The sequence below is a fragment of the Alligator sinensis genome, unplaced genomic scaffold (assembly GCF_000455745.1).
Source record: "Alligator sinensis unplaced genomic scaffold, ASM45574v1 scaffold65_3, whole genome shotgun sequence".
Classification (NCBI taxonomy): domain Eukaryota; kingdom Metazoa; phylum Chordata; order Crocodylia; family Alligatoridae; genus Alligator; species Alligator sinensis.
This window is the reverse complement of record NW_005842203.1, coordinates 1,984,371-2,005,738: the sequence shown is the minus strand read 5'-3', so window position 1 is coordinate 2,005,738 and position 21,368 is coordinate 1,984,371. Positions and strand designations below refer to the sequence as shown.

General features: G+C 41.7%; 1 protein-coding gene across 4 annotated transcripts in view; it reads right to left on the bottom strand.

The window, feature by feature from the left end:
• Window positions 1-1,680: 1,680 nt before the first annotated feature.
• The window catches only part of LOC102378378 (cadherin-like and PC-esterase domain-containing protein 1), an 82,017-nt gene continuing 62,329 nt past the window's right edge, over window positions 1,681-21,368 (bottom strand). For 3 of the 4 annotated variants that reach the window (XM_025207685.1, XM_025207687.1, XM_025207686.1), the window contains 4 exons: window positions 12,122-12,278; window positions 9,452-9,620; window positions 8,949-9,001; window positions 1,691-1,743 (listed from right to left, as the gene is read on the bottom strand). In XM_025207685.1, coding sequence (XP_025063470.1) covers window positions 1,701-1,743; window positions 8,949-9,001; window positions 9,452-9,620; window positions 12,122-12,278 — 422 coding nt within the window. In that variant the 3' untranslated portion in view covers window positions 1,691-1,700. Of the gene's footprint in view, window positions 1,744-8,948; window positions 9,002-9,451; window positions 9,621-12,121; window positions 12,279-21,368 lie in introns of all 4 variants that reach the window. The other variant, XM_025207688.1, reaches the window with a different exon arrangement.

Below are 21,368 nucleotides of genomic sequence, written 5' to 3'. Positions count from 1 at the left end.
CCCATTTTGTGTGGGAGGTTTTGTTATATCTCCTGAGGTGTAGCACTTTGCATTTGTCCACACTGAACTTCATCCTGTTAGCTCCAGCCCAACTTTCCAGTCTGTCAAAATCCTTCTCATTACGCTCACATCCTTCAACACGTTCACAGTCCTTTTCAGTTTTGTACTGTCCACAAACTTGCTCAAGAAACTTTCTCTCCCAACATCTACATCATTAATAAATACGCTGAAAAGTGCCAAGCCCAAGACAGACCCCGGTGGGACTCCACTCGAAACCTCCTGCTATTCTGACATGGACTCATTAATAATTACCCTTTGCTTGCGGCTATTGAGCTAGTTATCTATCCTCCTCATAGTAGGTTTATCCAGCCCACATTTCTCCGATTTGTTTATGAAAAGGTCATGCGGGAACTTGTCAAAAGCCTTGCTGAAGTCCAGATACACTAAAGCCACAGCATTCCCTTCATCTACCCAAGTTGTTACTTTGTCAAAGACAGAGATCAGGTTTGTTTGACATGATTTGTTTTTCAAAAATCCATGCTGGTTGCTTGGATCCTCCTCCAGATGCTTACACAAGGCCTTCCTTAAGGCATGGTCCAATAACTTCCCAGGATGAAGGACTGCTTTGCAAACAGTGTGCCTCTAAGTTGATGAGTGATGAGTTGCTTCCAAGTAGCAACAAGAGGACCCCTAGTCATTCAGTAGAAACGGCATGCTATATGGATTGTGTACAGACACATCTGGAAGTGATAAAAGAAACCTCAGCGTTTGAGTGTCTCTGTGTGTCATACGGCTGTGCCCCCAAAGGTCCAAATATTAAAACCTGTACATCTGCAGACCTATCCTCTTAGCTTGCAAAGGCAGTGAACTGTCTGTTTGGGCAAGGTTCAAATCACTCCATATCAACTATTAGCATCTAGTTAAAGGTAGTATTGATGAGTATGAAATATAGACCAAAAGAGAGTTATTTTTTATGCTAATCTTTGTTTGTTGACCAAAAAGTAGGACTAAATTTAAAATCTGATGGCAATCCCTAGTATTCAGTCTAGAAAAGAATAACTCCACTGGTAAAATGTTGAATAGAGAGTAGAAAAGGATTAAGGTTTAGCAAGTTAATCTTCAAAGTGCACTGATTTTGTGGGCACTGAGGGCTTTTGCGAAGACTGATGTGACACAGGCGTGGGAAGCAGGGGGCAGGGGGAGGGCAAGAGGAAGGAAGAGGGAGGGGAGGAGTGCACTTACACAGATGTAGGCATGCTACAGGGCTTCCTTGTACAGGAAATTCCAAAGTTTCCCAGGTGTCTGAAAGTGTTCATTCACATGCTGAATGGATACAGATCCAACGAGTATGTTTCACACATTTATGTAAAATGCCTGCCTCTTAGAAAATTTGCAAATTGATATATTTTTCATTAAACCAGTTAAACCAGCATCTTCTTTAAAGGAAATATCATCTCAAGACAAATACTCTTAACAGGGATTTAGCTCATTAGTTTTAGTGCACTTGAAAAATAAATTAATTGCCTATGTCAATATTAATATTAAAATGTATTTTCTTATTCTTCTTTGACATTAGATTAAAAAAACCAAAAATATGAATTGCCTTTTCTTAATTCCTCTTTGACATTAGATTTTTAAAAAATCCACAAACCTCCAAGTCATTTAAAATAAGCTTTGTGATCTCAGTGCCATGAATTATTTCATTCTATTGTACTCTGCCAGAAACACACATCAATTAAAGACCTGAAAGGAAGACAACATTTGATTTAATCAAATCATTCCTATTTACAATTTCATGCATACATGCTCAAGGAGGGATTAAAAGTGAGGCATACACAGGTCTGCAGATTATTTTAAATTTAGTTATTCCTTTGAGATAACTTCATGTTCTTTGTCAATGAACCTGTGGGGACAGATTCTTAGGTAAAATAGTGCCCCTTTGTGCCACCACAGCAGTGTAAAGTCTCACGGCATTACCTTAATTGAGGATTTGTCCGATGAACAATAATCCTCCCAAGAATAAAATTGATTTTAGCCTATGCACACTTCCTCCTTCTATCTTCACTTCCTCTTTGTGGGCGTGTTGAATAGTAGGTGTGACTTTTATTCTGCATACTGAACTTTAATGCCTTCTGGCTGGCATAACTGGCAACACTTAGTAGGTACAAACTGTAGCAGCTTTGCTGAAATACACTGCATCCAGAAGAGTCTTTGGGACTCTCAATTCCACATCAGCAGGATAAACAGGTCAGCCATACACCTGATTGTTCTTTGCCTCCCTTCTCGCCTCCTTCCTCCACCCTCCCATCTAGCCCCACCAACTGTTCATTCATGCCTCCATCCCCAGAGACTTGGCTGGCTGGAAGATGAGGAGGAAATGTCACTCCTGCTTTTTGATGACCAGCCCATCTCCTTTTGAAGGAGAGGAGTTTGCTACAGAGCAACTGGGGTCAGCAACTGACTTCAGGATATCTAGTTGGTTCTGGGCCAACCAGCTGATATAAGGACAGAATTTTGGGCAGATAACAACAATAGGCTCAAACAGAGCTAGAGCCCAGGACTGGGAAATCAGTGCAAGGAGAACACTTCATAAACAGATACACAATGTTGAGTAAGAGCATCTCATCTCAGCAGAGGAAGCCTTCCTTGATCAGCATCATGGCCTTAAGGACCAATTGCTAGGGATGCAACGGAGACCAGGACTCTACTCCAAGAGCACATTAATACCACAAGAAACAATGTACACTGTTTTAGGACTGAGCACGGAAAACTATTTAGGCTTTCTGCTAAATTATGGTTAAAAATTTGAAGACGCAGTGCTTTATATTTTTGCAGGATTTATATATGACTTCTCAGAGAAGCTGCTTTGCTGGTCCCTTTTACAAAACACTGACTGTGACCTTTTAGACTACATGGCAGACAAAATCATTATTATATCTGAGTGTGGTGTTCACTTCTTGTTAAATACCTAAACTTCTGAAGGTTGTAGAGAAATCCAAGAAATCATGTCTCAATAAGACTCAAATGGAGGTTTTTCTTCCAAGACGCATGGGTTGGAAGTTGGAGATAGTTTTTCAAACCAAGGTGCCCTCAACGAAGCGTTCAACTGCGCAGTAGAACTGCCAGTATCCCACCACTAGGGGGATCTGCATAACCACACAGGCTGTTCAGCGAAAACTTTTCTTTAAAAGTGTGTGTGTGTTTTATCCTACTACAGAATGAATCTCTGGTAAGAGGCTACATTTCATTTTCCACGCCACTCTTATATCAGCAGTTAGCTTTCCTTTATCATTGTCTATACTTGATAATTTTTTTTCACCCATATCTACACAGATTTGTGTGTGCTGGGGCACACAAAATAACACTGCCACAGGGTAGTACTTGTGTTTAGCAGGAGAACTCTGCAGAGGTGTTTATTAGTCTACTGCAACCTAATAGGGTTGCAGGTGTAGACAGCAATGTTTTACTGCACGGCTAATTAGTCTGCTGCGCAGCAAACATCTTGTGTAGACATGCCTTGTACTGCCTATTACTTACCATACAAAGGTTGCCTCCTTATCAATCGCGGTAGATAGAAAAAGTTGTAAAGTGAGTAATGGGAGAAAAATGTAACCATAATCGAAAACAATGGTTCCTGAATACATCATAAGGAAAACAGTGCAGTAATTTATCACAAGTTTATAGTGCTAGCTGTTGAGTATGTCTATTTATTCCACCCCAAGATTTATTATTATGTGAAACCATTTCCCTGCATCTTTGAGACAGGACTTGAAGAAGGTGGAAGCCAAGATATTATTCAGATATTTTGTATAGTAAATATCTTATTTATGCTAAATTTTCTACATAATCTATTTTTAAAGAAGACTATTAAATAGTTTAGGCCACAAATTTTCACTGCCTTAAACCTGTTTTAATTCACTCGAATGGAAAATGTTCTGTGGCATCATTTTATCATTTATGGCCTACTGGTAGTCACCAAGGATTTAATTTTTTAAAGCTGCAATACAGGAAGAGAAAGAGAAGTCTTCCAGCAACATTTTCTCTATAGTTCTTCCTAATTAAAGCCAAGTCTAATGACAAATGAAGTCTACAAAAATGTTCCTAGTGAGTTCAATGTCTTCTACATTAGTTTTTTTGAGAAGTGAGAGGATTAACTGTGGTTTCTTGGACACAATAGTAGTTTTTGGTGGAGTACAGGTGACAGACTAAGAGTTCTCTTCATATTGCTCTTAAAGGAGGATATGGGCCTTCCACGAATGCATGGGCAGACTTCCAAGGACCCAACTCCTGGAAGGAGAAAGACCTGACAAGTGGCTATCCCCAATTATTAGAAATTTTGTTTCATTCAAGAATCCCAGATGGACCAGGCTATCACAATTAAACATATAACTCATGGAACCTTATACACAAAGAGAGAAAGAGAGCACAAAGGAATGAGTCAGGATGCTCAAATCATAAGGCCAAATCCTATTCCATGTATTAGGTACGTAAGTGAACATAAAAGTGCCAAACTGGGTCAAACCAATGGTCCATTTAGACCAGTGTCCCATTTCTGACAATAGCAGAATGGAGAATGGATGTTTCGGACAGAGAGTACTGAAGTGGACCTCCCCCACAACACAGAGTGATTTTATTTCATCCTGCTGGAAAAACATTAACACAAAAGCTGGCTGGGTCCTCTTCCCCCTTGCTGCTTTAAGGCTAAAATGATGATAAATTAATGTAAAAGGAAAAGATCCTGAACATGTCTATCGTGTCAAAACTTCTGCTTTTTGCTTACAGGTATTCTCTGTTTTACACTAAATATAATTGATGCAATATCAGAAGATACCACTTGAGGGCAGTATAGCAATCTGATTTTCACAATGTACAGCATTAACAAACCAAAATCAGATTAAAATGTGTATTTTCTGGCAGCACCCTGTTCCTGGGTTTTGCACCCATCTTAACTTTAAAAAGTATTTTGTAAAAATCTTCCAATGCACAAGATATGAGTTTCCATGGGAGATCACAGTAGTTTATACCATGCCCTTATTATGCTACAGGACTTAACTTTAATAATATAGCCCACTGCATGATCTGAAATTCACCTGCGAACAGTATTTTTAATAGAAGCATCTGCAGCACAAAAAATAATAGAATCTGAAGCACAAACAATATAATAAAATAGAAATCAATAATTACCCCCAGGAAGCCCTGTTGCACCTAACACTGATATAAATTAATCTAATTCTTTGAACTCTATGAATAGAATCTTTTTTTTTTAAGTCTTTATTAACACAATACACTTCTTAAGTGTTGCCAGAATTCAAAATCCTGTAACTCTGGTTACCTAGCAGACACAATCAGGGTCTTAAATAGCAGCGAGGGTGGGGGGTACTTCTCCAGAGCACGAAAGTGCTAATGTACATATTTGTTAAGTACTGTACCAGATAGCATAAAGCAGCACTTGATAGGAATAGGAATCTGTCTCCCTTTGAAGGTTTGGGGTGGGGGGAGCTGACGAGGGGAAGAAAAGAAAGGATTCAGGATACATGGCCTGCCAATCAAAAAAGTAATGTGCTAGTGACAAATGGTTCACATGCCAGCACTCATACCAAACAGAAAAACATTTAGGGGTTAATTCTCTGCTCACTGTGCATGCATAATGGGAAATATTATACACTCTGACTGGGGACTGACTGTCCTTAAGGACGAACTGTCCTTAATACATATAACATGTAATTGTCATTGTGGTAGCTTTCTAATTTTTTCTTCTTTTTTAGCACAGATGGTTTAGAGAATCATTCTAAACCCCAGTCACTATCATCAAATTAAGTAAATGTGATTTGCAAGAATAATTTTCAATAATTAATTTGTTGTTAAGAAATCTTACAGAAGCCGTGCAATAGTGCTTCACTCTCTACATTTTAACTCTGTAGATATCTCTTCTGATCCACTGCGTACTTAATAAATGTCAGGGATTTTTCAGCTCTCAAAAACATATTATGTACCACATGTAGTAAAAAATATTTGGACACATAAAGCCAGGTGTTACTGTAAACAGTAATAGGCAATTTGTAGTACATTAACTCTACTGCTAGGGCAAGTCCATTCCAGTAATGAACTAAAAGTAGTTCCAGACTTGCTAACCAGTGAATCTTTATTTCTATGGAGTAGGTATGTTGTACTTTGCAACATTATTCAAAAGGCAGTAATAAAATGCAAAAAACTAACGCCCTCATATCTATATTAAAGTTTTAAATAAGTGAGTATACTCATCTCTTCTAGGGGAGAAAGACATTTCAAATAACAATGCCAGCAATTTATCTCCAGGCCAGAGTCTCCTGTTGTTTGCATGCTCAGTTCCTAATATTAACAGTGGCATAACTGGGGAGGCGGGAGGGGGAGGCAGTGACTGGAGCAACCCCACTTGCTGCTGACTTGGCAGGGAGGAGGGGGAAGGCACAAAAGCAATTGCTATTGCTATTGCATGGTGCAGCAGCAACTAGAAGCTGCCCTGTGGGTGGCAGCTGCCCTGGGTGCCCAGCTGTTTCATTATGCCTCTTGGTATCATGGGAATTATGACAAACAGACTTCTGAAGATCCATTCTACCATTATCAGCTATTGACAGGTTAGAGTAGGTAGAGTATGAAACATGCAGTTTTTTCTTCATTCACATCAGAGATAATTCACAGAAATCCTAATCTAAAAAAATGCATAGCTGAAGTTAATAGAAATGTTTTGGACCAAAATTCCTCAGATGGCAGTAGCTTTACTGCCTTCACTCTGGCTCCCTGCAACTAGCACTGGCTGAATACTGCATGAAATGTATTTGCAATATGCATGAAGATCACTGCAAAAGAGAATCACTAATTTATGGACAGGAAGAACAGTATCTTTAAATTAAATCTTTAATTTCCCAATATATTTTTCCCAAATGAACTGTCTGTTTCAAGGTCTTCCACATGGTATGATGGCTCGTGGGATTCAGTCTAAATTCATTTATTTATTTTCCATAAATACTGGCTGATCACATCTACTGACCTCCCACAGTACCTGTGTGTTTTATACACATGTTCACATACTCTGGTAAGGGTGCGTGTGTACCTAGAAAGATGAATATAGACATATCCAGATGCCCCTTTTACTTGTACTGATTATATCTTGGAGACTTTCTGACTTCTCAAGCTCTATAGACAGTACATTGTTTATACTTAGAGGCAACCTTATACATCCTGTTTTCCATCATTTTGTTAATTTGAATTTAAATCAACATCACTATAGAAGTGCTTTTCTGTTTTCTGTATAATTCTTGCTATTCTGACAACTCTGTCTCAAAGTGTGGAAAATATAGTACCACAGGCGCAGTAACCAGATTGGAGCGACTGTATATTGTGCTGCTATTTCTATCTATCACTTTTATTGCTTCTTCTGCTGCCAGAATGTTCTGTAAGTAGTGGCTGGCGCCCTTTCTCACAGACTTCTCTTAGCTGTGATTATTTTCTAGAGTGCTGTGCCACAATTACTAATGATTATTATCCTCAAAACTAGCAGCTACTTAAGAAATTATAGTGATAATACTGGATGCCTGTAATATTTTTAATAAGCATAAAATGAAACTAAGCTCAGTGGATGCAGAAGTTTTGAAGTGACAAAATTCTGTTAGATGGTTTCCATACGTGTAAACTAGAAAATTAAACAAAAATAATGCACACACGCGCACATGCACACACAACCCTTCACAGGCTCCAAGATCATTCAAGTTCTTAGCATTATCAGCCCAGGATTCTCACATTTTCTAGTGGTACTGGCACTCATGTGAATTCAGAACCAAGTCCTGCCCCCTGCACAAGAGACTTGGCCAGGCTATTTTTATCTTCCTTTGGGCATAGAACATGAAATGTTCCCTGACCCACAAATGGAGAGGTGGGAATTTTGCTATTCCAGAGAAGATCTGAAGAAAATACCCTGCCACTCTAGAGTTCCTCCTGTGACACATAGCAGTAGGTCTTCAGCCTCTTCATGAGCATCAGCTGTGTTACAAATGTTGTTGCTTGCATTTTTATCCTCTTTTGTTAGTTGTTATTAGACACCATTGCTGCTCGTTAAGCAGAACAAAACAGGAGAGAGGTACCCATAAGTAAGCATGTGCCTACTGGCCCAGATTGATCGTTGGAAGGGGGCGGGGGGCAGGTCGACTGTGTCAAGTCTAGCTACCTTGAGGTAACAAAATCTAAACATTTAGACACTTCTAAAGCATCTGTCCTCATAAAACCTAGAATCATTAGGGTGGCTCACAGAAGACCTAGGGCTCATGTACACACCATGATTTTTGCCCTTTCGTGCACTGCAACTGCATGTCTGTGTGTATGAGCAGGATTTCCCGATATTTAAAAGTCTTTCCTGTGCATTAAACTAAAACTCCTTGGACGTAGTTTAGGTTGGCTCGCTGGGAATTATAATGTAGCATCCACGGATTCGTTGCTGGCAACCACAAAGGCACTCAAAGAAGTGTAATGAGCCCTTTGTACACCAGATGTCAGTGTTAATTTTTTGTAGTTCACGCCTTCAAATTGCTTTCACTTGTGAATTGCTTCCCCTTTTATTTTTGTTGTGTGGCTTTTTCTTTTTTTTTCTTGTTTGCTGACTCCCTGCTTCCACAGCTGCATGGCAGGGCATGGGCATGGGGTGGGTGGGCGCCCTGGGCTGGGGGGCAGCACTGGACCATCCCACTCTCCTGTGGCAATGGCCAGGGACCTGTCTTAATTCATATGAAAACCTAATGTGTGTAAACACAGATGAGATGCTCCAAGGCTTAATTTGTTTGAGAACCTAGTGCATGTAAACGCAAATGCAACGCTCCAAAATAAACAAGTTAAAATTTTATAAACCTATTTAATTTAATGAGGATTAAAGCCCGTGGTGTGAACAGGTGCCCCTATACTACAGCTTAGAGATCATTTACCTGAGTTTCAAGGCTTCTGATGACCTCTCCCGGGAAATGCAGCTCCACAGTATCTAAACAAAATATGGAAGCACCATGGCACTTTTCTTTAATCGTGGAATCAACACCAACCAGGAAAAACCTCCAGCATTACAGCACTCATACAGCTGTGTGTTACAGCATAAGAACACCACTGAACATGCTCTCATACCACAGTGCCAAAAACTGGAACTGAAATGAGTAATCCAGAAAAACTGTCTCCATGTGATAACTACACTGTGCATAATAGTTTTTTCACTTCCTATGTGAACTGCTCTTTTTTTAACTGTATCCAATAAGAACAACAATGAGCAGCAATAGTGTCCAATAAGAACAACTAACAAAGGAGGAGAAAAAAGCAAGCAAAGTATTTGGCTTTGGGGACATACGAAGTGATCTCTCAGGTCACTGAGCCAGATGTCCCATCATCTAAAGAGGATTATATGATGTGGTACCTAGATTTATCAATAAAAGAAGAGTTTTACCTTGACAGAAAAGTGTTTCCTTTTGGATGAATGCCAGACAGTAGCATTTGAATGAATAAATGCCCGTAATGGTGTTAAGGATGTCACTAGCACATATGCTTTGATGATGACAGAAAGGTCTTGTGCTTTAAAGTCATTCTTGTGTTCAAGTTGAGCTGGCATCTGATGCCTAAAAAAGTGAGAACAATATCTATTATAAGAAAAGTGCTGCTGCCTTTCTACTGAACGAAATAGGAGCTACAAGAAACTAAAATTAAAGAAAATAATTGCCCTATTTTCCAATGAATATCATTCTGGCATATTGTTTAAATTGGCTAAAACAAAGCTTTTCATTAAATCTGCTTTTGTTGCTTTAAAAGATTTTTTTGAACTTAGTTTCCAAACCAAAAACTTAAAAATATTTGGTTAAGATGGAGTTATTGCTAAGTATAAATTTCAGGAACTTAAGGGTAAAAATATTATTGTAATCACTGAAAAAACAAGCATTGCTAACCCAGGAAATTCAGAGTAAAGGTGAAAACTTTAATAAAATGAAAACATCTTAAGTAATGGAAACAAAGTTAAGACATCCAAACTATGGTAACCCTGCTTGGTGATGATGCTATAAGTCTGGTAACAAACCTATACTATCATTAGAAATTACTTTACTTAAATTGGGCTGAAAACAATTGACACATCTTAGTTCTGCTCACACAGTTATGGTGCTGAACCCCTAAAGAAAGTTCTGATCAGGACCTCCGGAAAATATTACAGGGATGGTGTGACAGGGCGCTTGGTGAATCTGTCACTAAGCAAGGGGCTGAGGGAGAAGCAGCTCGCAGGTGGGGCAGAGGCTGATTAGGGAGTCAGCTGACCAGACTGGGCTTGTGGCACATAAAACTCGGGGCCCAAGCTGGTCAGGGGTCTACCCCTGAGTACCACTGAGAGAGGAGCTCCTGGCACCAGGGCTCCCAAGATACTCGCTGAGCAGGCCAGGCCTTGGAACAGATAGGCCTGTGAACAGGAGTGGGAGAGCCCATAACCTAGAGGAGGGCAGCAGAGAGTAGAGGGCCAAGGTGCCCAAGGTCAGCTAGCAAGTAGAGCAGCACCCAAGGGGGGCAAAGCAGGCCTTAGAACAGATAGGCCTGGGAACATGGGCCAGGGGCCTGGTGCTGGAGAGGGGCGAAACAGGTCTTGGAACAGATAAGTCTGAGGATGGAAGTAATGGCCCGAGAGGGCTGCCGATGAAAGCTGGTGGTTGAGGAAGGGACTGAAAGAGAGGTATGGAAGTCTCAACTGGCCCAGAAAGAGTGAGAGAGAACAGCCAGAGGAAGAGAGGGGCCTGAGGCCCACAGAGAGAGCTTGAGCCCATGAAGGACTAGGCACTTGGGAAAAGGTCCAGTACCTTGGGGGTGGCAGGAGGGGTGGGGGGCACCAGGAGGGTCCTGTGCCCAGGGGAGACTAGGGTGCACTGAGGAAAGCTCCAGTCCCCAGGGCCTGCAAGAGGGCAGAGCGTGGGGCCAAAGAGCCAGAGCCCAGAGAGAGGGCAGTGTGTCAGAAGAGCTAGACAGCCCAGAGGTCTTGAGTCTAGGAGGGGCAAGGACTAGAGCTTGGAACCATAGCACATGAGGGGCGTATGTCTGTAGATCACCTGTGAGGTATGGAAGTGTGTATTGAGGAGGATGGAGCTCACAGAACTAGCCTTTAAGGCAATGACCACAAATAACTGTGGTCCTAAAAGTAGGATCAGGCTTGGGAAGCCCTGGGGCAGCCTCCCTTTTATCAGAAATTAATAACATCAAGGTGTGGCAGACAAGTAAAGGGAAGAGGGCCCCCAAGGGGAGCCTGGTTGGCAAGGGCTGAGCAGCCACCACTGGGACAGGCACTTGCTACAGATGGCAATAAATGACCCTCCATAAATCAGTTAATAATAAAAATAAAAATATTTGGGCAGGTTTTGACTGGTAAGTAATAGAACTGTTCAGGCATTTATCTATTACTACAACAGTTTGCAAAGAATTAGCTGCAAAATTGGAGTGGAAAGCAATAAAAAAACCTCAAAAAAATATTATTTAAAAAGCTATGTTATAGTTACATTTGGCCATATTCACCTATTTAATTATCATTCCATCTATTAAGCACTAAGCACCTTCATAGTGATTCAATACATATGCACCTCATAATAAGAAAAAGGGAAGGATGGCTTTAAAAATTATAGATAATTTAGATCAGGACAGCCAAGCTGTGGAGCACATGCCACAAGTGGCACTAGCAGCCCTTGTGTGTCGCATGTGGCAGATCAGGGACAGGACAGGCAGCAGGGCAGCAGATAGGGCAGGGTAGCAGATCAGGCAGGGGAAGGGGATTGGCATAGCATTCAGGGTGGAGGTTGGGCTTATTTTTAGTATTCCTGCCAAAATGTTTGGCACCTACTGGCTTCAATACACAACCTATGTCTGGTTCAGTTTACCTATCTATTTGTTAAGGGAGATTAAAAAAACCAAACAAACCCTAAATAGCACATACAAGCTCTGGTATTCCAGTGCTGATCAACACGTAAGTACATTTCTTGGTGGAACAGTGCTGGATTTCTGAATTTTTTCCATGACTTGCTTCACTGCCTGTTGTAAGAATGTATCATGAAACATGTACAAATATCAATAACACAGTGATACAAAAGTATTAACTTACAGCTGTGCATTATTGGTTTGGTTCCACCAGCGCCACAGATGGGCAAAATTTGTCCTTTCTTTCCTTCTCCCAAACTGAGAAAGGTCACTTGTTTGGTTAGATTTTGAAAATGCATGATGATTTGGGCATTCCAGGAAAGCTACTGGAACGTGCAGTTCTGAAAACATTCCAAAGAAATAAAAATATATATAGTCAATATAATGGTTTAAAAAAGGATTATGCATCCTGTTGGTAAAATAAAATACATTCAATAAAGAGGCAGGCAGGAGCTACAGTCATCAAATGACATGGAAAAAAAGAATAAACTTTTTAGCTCTTCAGCTGAAGTTGAACCAAATAGTAGGATCAAAGCCTATTTCAGCTTTGAAGCTGTATTTTTTCCCATTCATTCCCAGTTACTGTACTAACACAGGACTCTGGATTCTAAAGTAAACCCCTACACACACGCCACTTTAAATATAGAACACATATGCAAGCGATCCCAGTCTCATAGCTGATGGGGATTTTGTCTGAATTAAAACTGTAGGACTCTCCCCCCTCAGAAAGCTATAGAGCACAATAAATAATAATGCATTGTTGTTTCTTGTTGCAAAGATTATGGCTTGATTTTATAAGTACTGTAATGTATGCCATTTGAGTTTTTATATTTAATTCATTGGGAGCAGGACTACAATACCAGAAATCAGTCATTGTTATCATCTTCAAAAGATTGTGATATGATAGCTACTAGTGGGCAGTACTTTCTATTTTTACTTTGCTGATAAAAAGCTACAGAGCCCTTACGTTATGCCTTTATTTTATCCTGTGTGGCTTTCACTACCTCCAACATACTTCATTTTAGCCACTTTAAACACTTAAGTAATAGTCAGGGAAGAGTCAAGCTGTTCATATTATTCCCAAACTTCATTACTTAACATTTTAGTGTCAGACCATGCTGTGCTAAACTTATTAAGTTATTTGTATAGCTTCCCCTTTAATGCCAACTCATTCCATTTCAGTAGATTAAATTAAAAGCAATATTGAAGTTGTGCTTATAGTGAGATATAAGCAGCCCTTCAGTAAAAGTACAGCTCATCTCCCTATAAATGGCATTGTGATATCCTTATCACATGGGTTCAGTTTATATTCCTGCAAGCTCAATGAGGATCTAAAATTAAGTTGGGTTTTTTACTTCACCTCTTCATTCACCAAAAATACAAGTTTCAAGGGGTGCTTGTACACATGATAAAAATTGGCCATTTCTGCAGTTTAATCACTTCTGTGGAGGTGGTGCCCCCTGGGTGGGCAGCTAGCAAGTGGGTGCAGGCCCAGCTTGGGCTTAGGGAACAGTTGGATCAGGCTGGGTGCTGCCTGCGAACTGGGGTAGCACCCGCCTGTTAGCTGCTTGCCCAGGTGGCCCCAGGGGGCACTGCCACCATAGAGGGAATGTCCAGGTACCCAGCAACTCGGCACCTGCTGGCAGCTTGCTCTCTGCCCATGGGAGAGGCAGGCAGGCTTCACTGGGTTGCACCCACTGGGCTGCAGAGACCCTGGGTGAGGGCACCAGGGCAGGATGATCTGCCCACGGCCCTGTTCCACCCCTGCCAGGGCCCTGAGGCTGCACACGCCAGCCCTGGGCTCCAAGCCCCATGCACCCCCCAGCTGGGCAGCAGCCCCAGCCCTGCCCAACTCCCTCCCTCCCTATGGGGGCCTCAATCCCCACCCTCCACTTAGCTGCGGGAGCTGCTCTTCAGGCTGCTGGGTGGCCATGTGAATGGCCATGCACATGGCACCCCCTGCCTGACCTCCCTCCTCCTGCTCCCCACCAGCCCCTTGCAGGCTGTAACACTGCCAGTCTGCAGAGAGCTCTTTGAAAAACTGCAAAATCCGTGGGTTACTCTGTTAAAATGAGAAATTCGTGTTTTCCTTCAGTAAAGGGAAAAATCCACCCTTTTCTCTGGTTTTCCATGGGAAATAGAAAACCAGGATCCCTGCTTATAACTTATTCTGCTTCCATTGAGGCAAGAGGCTATACTCCCATTGATTCTATTGTGCAGGATCAAGGCCCAACTGAATATCTGGAAAATATTTTCATGTCAAAAGTCTGTTGGAAAGAAACTATTAGAAGCATTAACATGTAATAATATAATTATTCTGTGACAGAGGCATAATGTGATGAGTACCCTGGGCAAAGCAGCACATGGGCAGGGCAGCATAACTCGCTGCACTGCCAGAAACTCAGCAGCAGGCAACGTGGAAGCACAGGCACTTCTTTTTTTAATCCCCTACTTCATTATGCTACTGTTCAGCAACACAAAGCAATTGCCTTAGTTAAGAAGGATTCATAGAAGTTACACACAGTACTCAAATTGAAAGAGGGTCTTGAAACATAATTTCCCTGATTCTAATTAAGTCAATATTTCAGTGTGAATGAGGAAGGATAGAAGGAAGGGCAGCTCCCCTTGTTTACACATTCCCTGAGAGACAGGCTAGCATTTCTCTCTTCCAAAATATGGTTTTAATTGTGTTGCTACAGCAACTAACCCAACTGATGCACGGTATGGGCTCATACTGCTGAGGTTGAAGAGAACATGGGATGAATTTTGTGACTAAACTTATCCTTAAAAACAAGAGTTTTAGTTGTTTTGGAAAACAAAGAAAATAGAGAAGTTATCCTATCTACCTCGATTATTTTTGCACTATGCAGGGAATCATTTTATTGGAGCAGTGTTTAGCAGAAATGAATTGGGACTGTTTGAAAATCAGAACTGCCCTGAAACTGGACATTTAGACTCACTGCAAAGTGTTTTGCAAAGTGTTTTGCAAAGCCCCAAAACACTGCTATAATGACAAAATGGCCCCAATGTAAAAAAGACATCTTGGTGCTCTTTGAAGCAAAGGAAGTTAAAATCCATTGGTCTCAATGATTAGAACCTTGTGTAAGTAAAAACTGGACACAATTCATAAACTATATTTTTTTCAAGACAAGCACTATTGCTTACTTTGTACAGTGCCTTAAAGAAGAGTTGGTATCTAGTTGCTACCATAATAATGTGATCACTATTATGACAGCATAATAGTGATAACAAAAGATGAAGTCCTCTTTAGTATACTGCAGAGAAACCTTTTGATTTGTTCTTCAACTAGAAGACAAAAATGATGTTTTCCAGAGTTGTTTATATTTATAAATCAGCACTGTTATCAGTGAAAATTAGTTACAGGGAAGAAACTGCTTGTTAATATATGACCCTTTTCCAAACTTCAAAACACTTTATGAACCATAACTAGTTAACCAATTCTTACAAAATAAGTAGATATGATAATTTATAATAATGATAATATATTAACATAATATTAAAATACTGTAAAATATCAGTATTTTACAGAGGAGAACCTCAGGGAGGCAGGTTAATTGGTATGTCCAGGTCAGTATCAAAGACAGGCCTAGAAGTCCCAGTCTGGTGTCTGAATCACTTCTCTCTCTTGCAGAGCCAAAATCTTGATGCCAATTATTTCTAGGGCAAATATCCCCCAGGAGTCTGGACCTTTCAGACCTGGAAACCAATGAACAAACTAAAGAAATGCAGGTTCCATTGTAAGAAGGGCTGAATTCTCTTTTCAAAGGAGAAGTCCCACACTCCACCCAGCCCAGCTGACACGTGTAACAGTCTAGTTCTAGGAAATGCAGTAAGGGGAGAAAGTCAAAACTCTAGTCCTTCCTTTAACTCTCAGTTGGAGGCAGGTATCTGTGGTTGGCAGCTTTGAAACACTGTGTTTGAAAAGACAGTAAATGAGTAAACAAAAGGAGAAGACAGATCTCCAGCAAACTGCCACAAAAAGTTGAATGCACCCAACCCAGCTAATACTTCACAAGCCTAAGTACTATAGTTCTCGTCTCCCTAATAAAGTCACACAACTAGCCAGAGCAGTGACAGGCCTGGGACATAGAGAACTGAGGATCTACCAAAGCAAATCTACATCTGTGGTCATTAAGATGAACTAGCATTGAAATTTGGCTCATGAAATACAATATCCATTAAAATAGCAGGAGCCAAGTGGGTAGGTTAATCACAATTATAGCAACTTGTAATGGTGACCATTCAAATATTACTGATGCTTTTCAATGATGCTCTTCTATCCCCGGTGTTTAGCTATTCCTAATTGCTCAGCATTGCCAGACCTATATTGAGGTTCAATAGTTTATACAACTGCTAATTTAAGAGTTATTATGAACAGCAGCAAAGCTGATAAAAATCTGGTCAAAATGTAAAACTGATAAGATTTAACTATGATTCCCTAAGCACAGCTAGGTCATTGTTTACATGCTATAGGTGTGACGGGTTATATGGTTAGTTAGATATATTAAATATCCACATCAAATGGTATCACTGATGATCCTGCTTACTTACTATTAGGGGTGTGTGAAAAAGACAGTATTTGATTTGGATTCGGATTCGGCCCAATTTGGGGGACAATGATTCGCTTTGCTGATTCAGATCACTGTCCTGATTCGATCTGGCCGAATCTGAAGATTCAATTCTGATTTGGAGAATCAGCAATTCAGCCATAGACACAACTTTATATGTTTTTTATATGTACCTCGAGGTACCAGGTGTGGCTCATGAATGCTGAGATGGTGGGGCAGATGGCACATCCCACGGGAGTGTGGGAAGGTCCCCCACGCGCTTGGTGGCAGACTCAGAAATGGACAAGTACTTCCAGTCCAATTCCAGGTCTGCTGCCAAGCATATGGGAGAGCCATCCATGCCCCCCTCCAGCTCAGCTATCAGCTGCAGGGGTACCCCGGGTGCCTCCCCAGGCCCAGGAGGCACCAGTCGCTGGGGGGGGGGTCCCCCACACACTCTGCAATGGACCTGGAAGTGGACCAGAAGTACTTTGGGTCCACTTCCGGGTCCACCACCAAGCGCGTGGACCACCCCCCCCTCCGCTCCTATGGGACACTCCATCTGCACCCTTCAATTCTGAGGCAATTCGGCCCGATTTGGAGAGATTAATGGGTCTCCTGATTCCATTTGGAGATTCAGCCGCTGAATCAGGTCGAATCTCCTCCAAATAGAATCAGCAACCGAAGTTTCGCACAGTCCTACTTACTATCAGTAACAGAATATTATTTTTAAATTCTCCCTTCTCAAGTGATATGCAAGTGTAGTTAATTGACTGAGAGTGTGACCTACATACTCAAGTAAACAATCAACAGACTCTGAATTAACAATGTTCAAACTGAAGAAAATAAATGAGACACTGCATAGGTGTTATAACATTGTCCTCTCCTTTATCCTTCATTATTATCCTTAGACTTTGAGAAAAATATTTTGGTTTGGTTTGTTAAATTTTTTACTCTGTTCTTGATATGAGTTTCTACAGCTGACAGATTTGAATCTCAGGGCAAAGAATGATTAAGGCTTCCATCTCTGCAGGAAAAAGGCAGTTTTGCTTCTAAAGTGTCCATCAGCTGTCAGGCTTGTTAGAAATGTTCCAAGACCCACTGAGACACCTTGGGAGCTCATGGTTGTTTAATGAAACACAAAGCAGAGGAAGAGAATACAAAACTGAACTGAAGATTTTGCACTTTCCCCTGGCTCATCTTGTAAATTGTTTTCCCCTTACACACATTTACACAGAAAACTGTAAAATCAGTACATTTAGACTCGCAGTTTCCATCTGCCTGGGATTTGGGATATTTTAGTGGGGGTGGGGGCAGATTGGGGGGGGAAAAAGATATGACAAGGGCTAATGCTAGAATCTTCTCTGCCAGAATTTTGGCCTGTGTAGTTGATTTTCCATGTGTTTGGGGAACTTCATGTCACATACAACTTGGATCCTTCTTCCTGATCAGTGGAAGCTACTGGACAAGCACAATTTCTTCCCTGGTCTGCTCTTTGGGCAATGCAGCCTTCATTCTGCTTTGATTCTAGGTAGAGGTGGGTCATATTGTTATAAACTATTTATCAACTAATATTTACAGATGGGCCAAAATGTCCAGAATATCCAAGTCTTCAAAAAACTTTATATAGATAAAAATACTGGACCACATGAGGAGGTACTTATTCAGCCTTCATTTAGTCTCTACTGAAGCAGACTCCTGAGAAGACTCCTGAAACCACCAAAGTAAAACATACTTTGCTTACTCATGTCTAGTAGCCTGATCTACTTCGTATAGCAATGTAGATGATGACTACTCAAAGATGTGCAGAAATAAAAAGGCATGCCAATTACACAGACCACATGGTAATAGTGGAATAATTAGGACTAAATGGATTGAGGGCATATTGTGCACGTCAATCAAAAGTAGCCTATTCCAGGGTTTCTCAACCCGTGGGTCATGACCCAAAAAGCGGGTCTCAAAAATTTATCAAAGGGTTACTTTAAAAATGGATTATTCTTCAAGAAAATGAGAAAAACATGGGAAACCATGGTTTTTCCCTTGCAGGCTGGCACAGTTCCAAGCTTCTCCCCTCTCCCCCCTGCTCCACATCCCTCTCTACCCCACACACTGGGGGCCTGGGGCCTGGGGGCAGCAGGGCAGTGAGTCGAGAGTGAGGGACACTGGGTCAGGACTGGCCATCGATGTTTACAAGTGGGTCCTGGTCCAAAAAAGGTTGAGAACTACTAGCCTATTCCATTTAAATATCTTCCACGAATCTGTTGACCGCTCTGGCAAACAGATCAACAGTTCTGAAGCAAAAATCCATAATTTCCCCAAGGTTTCTACAGCAGGATCTAAGGGTATAAAGGAAACTGGAAACATCTACAGTTCTGAATTAAACAAACCATATGTCTTAAAACATACAAACTGAATCAGTGTTTCTGATTACGACACAGCACTGGAGGTGCCTGTCTCTAAGAAGAGGGGCAGCATGCAAAGCAGCTGGTAGGTGGAGAAGGGAGCTAATGAGTGCATCATCTGACCAGGAGAGGGCTGGTGGGTTATAAACCCATGGCCTGGTCAGACAGTGTAGCCCGGGAGCCAAAAGCAGTGGTGTTCCTGGCACCAGGCTTGCAGCAGGGCTTCTGCCTGAACCTCTGAGCTTGGGGGTAAGATTTAGAGAGAAAGACAGAGACCTGAGGGGTATGATATGAACCTGAGAGCTGGGGTATGGGGGGAGAAGAGACAGAGAGAGAGACAGAGAAAGATCTAATGGGTTAGCCTAGAGGGGTTGAGTATGGGAGAGTCCAGTGCCTGGGGGGGAGGACTAGAGACATGAAAGGCAGGGAGAACCAGGAGAGTCCAGTGCCCAGGAGGGGATTAGTGTGCATGACCAGAGAGGGTCCAGGAGCCTAATAGAAAAGCTGAAGTGTGTTGAGATCCCGGAATAGGGCTGAGTAAATACTAGTGAACATCAAGCAATGACAACACCTGCAAGGCATGAGGCATGGTATAGGGGTGGATTGGAGTCATACCTTAAGGTGAGAATCACAAGCTCCTGATGCTTGTTAGAGAGAGCAGCTTGGGAAGCCCTGGGACAGCCTCCCTCGTATATAAAAACATAACATCAAGGAATGGCAGGAAAGACTGAAGGGGTGACGGGCCAAAGACAGCAAGGGCAGAAGTGACTTCAGGGGCTTCGCAGCCACCCCTAGAGTTACTACTCCCTTATACTGATCATGAAAGAGGCATCAACTAGTGCAAAATCCTGGCCCTACTCAAGTGAACAGCAAAACTTTCATTGACTTCACTGGAACCAGGATTTCACCCCTGATATTTAATATTTTCCTGTGTTAGCCTAGCACACAGATGATGTTTATCATATACCCCACCTAAATCTTCTAAACTGCTTAGTGATTCCAATACCCTTAAAAGGGCCTTGTACCAAATTACCTTCCATTACTGAAAATTTAAGCAGTCACTCTCTTAAGTACACTTAAGTAGAGTGGGGAAAACAAACATAAAAAAAAAACAACAAAAAAAAGTTCACAACTAACCACATCTAGACTGAAAAAAAATTAAAATTCCTGGACTGAAACACACTGAAATCCACTCTAAATAACATTTTCAAACTTTGAGAGTGATAAAGAAAATCCACTCTAAATAACATTTTCAAACTTTGTCAGTGATAAAGCCAGCCACAAATATTCAGTACATCATTTCAAAACTGTTTTTTAAATTTCTTCCTTAATATTATCAGCAAACAAACTACCTCAACTTAGACTCACAGGCTAAGTACAGACAGTCAAAAAGCCTGGGGCTGAATCACTTCAAACTGGGCAGCTTCCTCTAAGCTGTGTAGGTTGAACCCATAACCAACTGAACTGATGTTCAGTTTTCCACTAGAAAAGGTAGGGGAAGGTCTGCTCTAACCTAGGCCAGCAGGCAGGGGGTGCTAACACAAGTTTCCCAGTCTGCCAGACATTGCCAGTCCAGCCAAGCGTCCCCAGTCCCCTGCTGTCCCCCCACAGGGGGTTCAGGCCCCCCCTGCCCAGGTGCTGGCCCACCTTGAGGGAGTCTCCCCCTCAGGAGGTTCCCCTCAGTCTGGATTCCCCAGCCCAGGCAGCCCTGGGGAGTTCCCTTCCCAGCTGCTAATTGCTTCAGCCGCTGCTGTGGGAGCAAGGGAGAAGACTGCTTCTCCCTTCCTCCTGTGGCAGCCGCTGAAGCAATCAGCAGCTGGGAAGGGGAAGGGGAGAGCGGTGCCAGGATCTGAAAATCCAACACCTTAGGGGATTTCCCCCCCTCCATGTGCTCCTGTCCAGGAGGGCTGGGGGTCTGTTCTCCTGCCCCCCTGTCCCTATGGGCTGACAGACACAGGCAGGAAGCAGGCCAAGAAGCAGAGGGACAAGGCAGTTCCTGCTCCACTGAAGCAGGCAGCATAGCCCAGGGTTAAGTTGAACCAGGAAGAGATTTCAGCCTGAAGTTCCATAAACCAGTCTGACCTAAATCAGTTAAGTCTGACACTATATCCAACCAGATTTATCTTAAACTGGTTTTGATCATTTTGAAAGCAGCTTATGTGCACTGAACTTCTGTTCTGTTACAGGTTTAAACCAGTTTCTGATCACTTAAACCAGTTTATGTGTAACTTCTGTCCCTAGCCAGAACCTACCACATTTCTTGTTGTTTCCAAGATATCTTTTGAGAAACTGATGAAGGAAAGTATACCTTAAAATGCAAATCTGTTTCTTTTTACTGTAACACTCATGGTTACAGTGAAAAAAGAAAGAGATGGTTTTCTTGATATTTTCCCAAAAAAGCTTGCTCCAAGAGTAGCTCTCTGTACCATACTACCAAAAATCAAGTTTTAAAACTCTGGAA